The sequence below is a fragment of the Aethina tumida genome, chromosome 3 (assembly GCF_024364675.1).
Source record: "Aethina tumida isolate Nest 87 chromosome 3, icAetTumi1.1, whole genome shotgun sequence".
In the NCBI taxonomy this organism is placed as follows: Eukaryota; Metazoa; Arthropoda; class Insecta; order Coleoptera; family Nitidulidae; genus Aethina; species Aethina tumida.
This window is the reverse complement of record NC_065437.1, coordinates 16086482-16092768: the sequence shown is the minus strand read 5'-3', so window position 1 is coordinate 16092768 and position 6287 is coordinate 16086482. Positions and strand designations below refer to the sequence as shown.

Genomic DNA, 6287 nt, shown 5'->3' with positions numbered 1-6287 from the left:
TAGGACACTGTTCCGAGGTCTTCCAAATTGAATTTAATGTAGTAATTGCGGCCTACATGTTGCGGAATCTATTCTAATTATGGGAGGGTATTGGACTTCAATAGCCTTGGTAATAAGGCAATTAGAAGGGACAGCTCATGAGAGGGTAATTCGTGATTTCGAAAGTGATAATACTGTCAAGCCCTCATTCAGACACAAATCTCCCGTTGGAAACTTAGAAGAGCCAGTTTGGTAGTTGAAGTTATTACGTGCCCTCATCCTTTAACGTCCTTATGTCAATGTGTATGAGAACTGATTGCTCGATATGAAGCCCCGAGTTTTGCAACAAACATGTTTCACTCGACTCAACATCCCAACACTTCAACCAATATAAAATGTCTGGGCGTTACAAAATTTAACAGTCTTTAAATGAGCAGCTATAAAACTTCCGTTATTGAGTGTGTAATTTTAAATGTAATATATTTCAATCAACTGCATGGAAAAACGAACAACCGAGGTTTCGGTTAAATCATAGGCATACGTGATTTATCTATAACGAGGCAATTAACTATCAACTGGGACTGACGAACAAATTTCTCTTCCGGTTATACTTTGTTCCTTTATAATCATCCAACAATTAATTTTTGTTTAATACAGACACACTTAAAATTCAATTTTACGGTACAAAATAGTTCATCTTTTGTGTTCAAACTCGTTACTTAATGTGCTCCGGTAATTGTTTCTGATGACTATTGATTAATTCGAGAACATGTCTCGACGTCCGTATTCAAAATACTTGATAAATAGTCACACTCTCTACACCCCCCATTCAAATCCGTTATTGATACAATGCGGAAACGCAAACAGGAAAACAACTCCTCCTTTATTCTATTCCACACGCAATTTGGCAAACGTATTTCTCACGCAATTTTTGACACAATGGAAGTTTGATCTCGCTAAGATTGTAAGCTGCCGCCATGATACCGCCTTCTATTATCTTTTATGGAGTCATATAAATTCGAAATTACTTTGATCGTCAGATATACACACACATGAACATTATTATTTTTATGTGTGTGGAAAGAACTCGATCGTCGATCCTCTTGTTTGTGGACGTTGTGCACGATCAATTGCTTACATTGTTGTTTTAGGAATGTATACAGTATGAAAAGAGTTTGATCCATCTGAATCCTGAAAGAGACATCATGAACAATAGAGACAGTAAGTCTCCCACTATAGGACAGACTTGTACTGTCTCTGTCATGCAAGATGTCTCTCTCTAAATTCAGACGGGTCAAACGATTTTCCTACTGTATACATTGCTGAAAGAAATTAACGCACCACCTGTAATTTTGGAAATAAATTCTTCTGCAGAATAGCCGAAAGGTTTTTGTATATCCCATTCATTTATTTCCCGCATGTTACAACGTGATCATTCTAAGAGACCAGGTCAGGGTAGAAATTGCGTTACAACTCCTACTCAAGATCAAGTTTTTTAAATTTGAGAAGGAGTTCGAATAAGTATTGAAACTATTCAACAACAACTTAAGGAAGATAATTTATAACTCTGTGTTCCTGCTCGAAGCCCGATCTTAACCGAGACGAGAGCTCGACATCTGTTGACAGATGAATCTAGATTTTGCCTGAACACATGCGATAGATGCGTTCGTGTGTTTCTACAGCCAAATGAAATATATGCTTAATCCAACTTCGTAAATACTACCTTATTTCGTAGGTGCTCAATTATGGTGGGGGGAGACATTTCTTTAATAGCACATACCGATTTGGTAGTGACAAATATTGGGAATCTTAACTTTGAGCGTTACATTTGAACATTCTAGAAGAACATGTGGTGCCATGTACCCCTTTTATAGATAATGCATAACCACATACAGTCCATGTCGGAAATTATCTTCCTAACATTGGGATTAATGCTATGGCCTAGCCAGCTCGCAGTCCAAATCTTAACCCAAGAGGACATACCTAGGACATTTTTAGGACACGTTTAAGGGACCATCCTAAGCGTCCGAATAACTAAGAGAATGTGAAGCGACTTGTATTCGAAATTTGGAGAGAAATTAATCAAAAATGAAATTCGAACTCACATTTTGAGAATGAAGAGAAGATGTGAAGCTGTCATTCGTAGTAAAGATGTAAATACCCCATGTTAAGTTCAAATTTTTAAGTTTTTACAAACATCAATTTTTGTTAATTTTAAGTTTCTTTAGAAAACAATATTTTTATTCAAAAAGTATACGTTAATTTTTCCCATTTTCAAAAAATATTAATAATAATCAATTACTATTGAGGTGAGACATTTGACAAAATAAAAAACTATAAAAAAATAAAATATAATTTATTTACACGTTTATATAAAAATGTTACACACAATAAATAAATCAGTGATACAAATAAGCACTAGTGCTGTACAAGGAAAACACCTAACACCGTCCGAAAAAAGTGGGGAGTCTCTTTGCATTGCTTCGGAATGTTCGCCTGAAAAATGCACAAAAATTTAGTTCGTTTGACAAAGCACCACTTAAGACGCATTTAGGCCTTAGGTATATTATTGAATTATTATTAAGGGAATTTACTGCATGAAATAACCGTTTAGTGCCAAGTCAAACAATTACGAACCACTAATAGTACATCCTGTATAAGCAAATTTATGGCGTAACACCAGGACATAATGAAAAACGACTGCTTGTGTTTATAATTAACTGCCAGGTAAGTGCAGGAAATTATTTCTTGCAGTGTGTGTTCGGAGTTGTGACAAATCGTGTTTGTTGGTGTATTATTTATCTGAAAACAAAATATTTATGTTTACCTTCGATGACAGTTAATTGGACTTTATCGTCTTTAGTGGACGGTTGCATGCACGTGTACTGTCCACTGTCTCTCCAAGTTACGGATGGTAAATGGATTGTGCTGATCAATCTCATGCTGTCTTCTGTATATGCTGATGTAATGACTATTCCTTTTCCGTTATCCTTTAACAAAGCAAAGAAAAGTTAATTATTGTTTGTTGAATAACAACTGAAATAAAAGAACCATGAAGTAGTGGATTTCAATAAAAACCCATTGTTGTAACAGTAAGACCAAAATGAAGTGTCATTAAATCCAAATTGACAAAACGAATAGTCTCTCATTTACAGTCAGTCTGATATTTAAAAAATGTCTAATCCTGGGTGTCCTCCGCCTTATTGGTTCAAAGTTCCAGCCCCCGGTGCATTTTTCCCATTCTCTGATAAAAACCAAAATCCTTCTCGATTTCGGCAAGTTGTAAAAAGTGTTACAGAATTGAAAAATAATTTGCTTTCATGCAGGTACACTCAGAATGTCGCCACTACGACCACGTCAATCGTTGCAATACAGTATAACGCAGGTGTGATGATGGCCGGCGACACGTTGGGATCATATGGTTCTTTGGCACGGTTCAGGAACTGCAGCAGAATAATAAAAGTCAACGACAAAATTATTCTGGGAGCTGGAGGCGACTACGGGGACTTCCAACATCTTAAGGCCATTATCGAAGGAAAAGTCAACAAGGACGACTGTATTGACGATGGTACCCAACTTAAACCCAAAGAGCTACACTGCTGGTTGACCAGAATCTTGTACAACAGGAGATGTCAACTGGATCCGCTTTGGGTCGACTTTGTCATTGCTGGAAACCAAGACGGCCAACCCTTTTTAGGATTCGTAGAGAAAAAAGGTGTTGCTTTTAAAGACAAGATTATTTGCACCGGGTACGGGGCCCACTTAATTTCACCGTTGTTACGTGATGCGTTACTTAGGAATCCAAAGCTAAATAAAGAGGATGCCAAGAGTTTGATTGAAAAATCCATGGAGATACTCTATTACAGAGATGCTAGGAGCTATCTCAAGTATCAAATTGGCAATTTTGACCTCAAAGATGGTATAAACATTGAGGGACCTTTGACCGTCCGCGAAAACTGGAACATAGCCCGCTTAATTAACTGAATATCTTCCGCTGTTTGTTAGATTATAGTTGTTAGATGGGATGGAATTATGTTCTTTTAATATAATGTAATTGGTAACGTTGACTTTTGTTAGAATCGTACAGGTACTTCATTACAGGGATTCGGTAGGTTATCCTTAGTATCAAATGAACACTTTTAACCTCAAGGATAGTATAGTCGCTTTTTATTAGATTGATGGGGTCAAATTAGATACATTGATGAAATAATATACTCACTGATGTTGAATTTAATTCAAATCGTATTTTTATTAACCACCCCAACAAAAGTACCTAGAGTTAAATTAGAGTGATTACCTCGGAGGAGGCGAGTTCCCTGGCGTCGTGCAGCCATCGCACCTTTGGCCTGGAACTGAAGAAAAATCCGTGCGCCCCAGACTGTAACGACGCGACCGATAAGGGCGATATTTCACATGTGAAGGTCACCGGGGACCCATCCTGGACGTAAACTTCCCTCGGACCTTTTATTAGCGCCTGGCTGACCCACTTCGAGTCGGACGTTCCTGGACGGTGTGCACCTGAAACTACAAAGGGCGCACTTTTACAAAGCCATTCTCGGCCATTGTGTGCAGTGATTTTCGGCTTTTAACATGGATAAATGGGGCCGCCCCTAATCTACACTCAACAAGCCCGTAATTGTGCTCTCGCGTCCTGTATTTATGCTCGATACAGGTAATTGAATTGAGTGGCGGGCGAAAAAACCTTTTTTAACATTAATATTCTTTATCGTGGTGCGGGGGGAAATTGGGTTGGAATATTAAATTGCTGATTACCGGATCGTCGAATGAAAAAGCAATTGTTAATTGCTTTTTACTGCCCACATTCGCATAAAAAGGGATTTAAAACAATTCGGGGATTTTATGATGAGTATTTAAATGCCGAATTAAATAGTTTAATTATGTTATAAATTTTTAATTGGGCAACAAAATTTTTCCTGGCGACTAATTAAATTAAACCAATGATATTTGTATTAATGCCAAATTCAATGTATACCATATATTTAACTATTTCTAAAACATCTCAAAAAGAAGAGTCTTATTAGTTTAAACATGTGGCCCATAAAATTTATATTATTTGTCCGATTTCAACAAACTTTTTTTTGTACGAAATTGTATACTTGGAGACAAATTATCACGTTTTTTAGACAAAAATTGAAAAAATCATACTAGCCAATTTTTTATAACAAATCTAACTACACCACTGGATTAAGCACCCCCTGAAATGGACATAAACCTAGTACTACTGTGGTATAATTAAAAATCATATTCTTATTTATTATTTTTGAATTAAATAGTCTATGGAATAAACTAAAAAAGAACACAAATTATCTTATTTTTCAACAATATTGGAATATTATACTAATAATACTATGTTAATTATACTATACTTATACTAATACTCTTAAAACTTAATAGTATAATTAATGCGGAAATTATCCCAGAATGTGCATTCAATAAAACAGTAAATAAATGGAATAATAAAATTTGGATATTAAGTATTAATGTAGGTACAGTATTATTAGTATAATATTCTAATATTCTTGAAAATTAATATTTGTGGTATTTTTGACAATTTATTCTATGGATTACTTGTTAAAAAAATAACTTCATGCTTAATCCAGTGGTGTAATTAAATTTTCTATAAAAAAATTGCTAATATGATTTCTTCAATTTTTATGCCTAAAAGTTACCCCGTAGGTTTTGGTTATGGGGCAAAAAAACATGACATTTTGTGTCTAAGTACACATTTTTATGTTTTATGAAAACGGATAAAAAACAAATTTTATGAGAGAGTTCCACTTTCAAATGGGCCACACCGCATATATATTAAGTCTATAAGTATAATTATTTGGAATAAAGTTTTTAAATGAATTTAGCTTTTTGTTTTCATCTAGTAATTAACGCTGATTACAATGATAATTGGTTATGGATGTGCAGGAAATGTTTATGAATATTAATAGAAAAATTACAATTTCAATCAACAACACGTGTTCAAACATGCAAACATATGCGACCAGACGTTTGATGTGTATCGCAAATATGATTTAAGGGAAAAGATAAAGTTTGAGCTGTCGAAATTGCATTCAACACATGGAATAATATATTCGCCGTCTATTAATATTTCATCCATTATTCAATGTATTATCTTTTATTCCTCAGGCCCTTAAATAGAAAGAAAAGAAAATGTGACGTGAATATCCTAGGATACGATCCTTGCACGAATTTTTTAGCGAATTTAATCCGGTTTTATTTTTATTTTTCCACCGGAATTGATTTCCGTGCGTTCGACGGTCACGTCTCTGCGGTTT

General features: G+C 35.2%; 2 protein-coding genes across 3 annotated transcripts in view; one reads left to right on the top strand and one right to left on the bottom strand.

The window, feature by feature from the left end:
- Positions 1 to 2318: 2318 nt before the first annotated feature.
- The window catches only part of LOC109600266 (zwei Ig domain protein zig-8), a 31649-nt gene continuing 27680 nt past the window's right edge, over positions 2319 to 6287 (bottom strand). For both annotated transcript variants that reach the window (XM_020016399.2, XM_049965372.1), the window contains 3 exons: positions 4277 to 4503; positions 2807 to 2969; positions 2319 to 2475 (listed from right to left, as the gene is read on the bottom strand). In XM_020016399.2, coding sequence (XP_019871958.1) covers positions 2348 to 2475; positions 2807 to 2969; positions 4277 to 4503 — 518 coding nt within the window. In that variant the 3' untranslated portion in view covers positions 2319 to 2347. The remainder of the gene's footprint in view (positions 2476 to 2806; positions 2970 to 4276; positions 4504 to 6287) is intronic.
- LOC109600267 (proteasome subunit beta type-4-like) lies at positions 2995 to 4219 on the top strand. Its single transcript, XM_020016400.2, has 2 exons — positions 2995 to 3254; positions 3306 to 4219. Exons 1-2 carry the CDS (start codon positions 3154 to 3156, stop codon positions 3961 to 3963), a joined length of 759 nt encoding a protein of 252 aa, XP_019871959.2. The 5' UTR covers positions 2995 to 3153; the 3' UTR covers positions 3964 to 4219.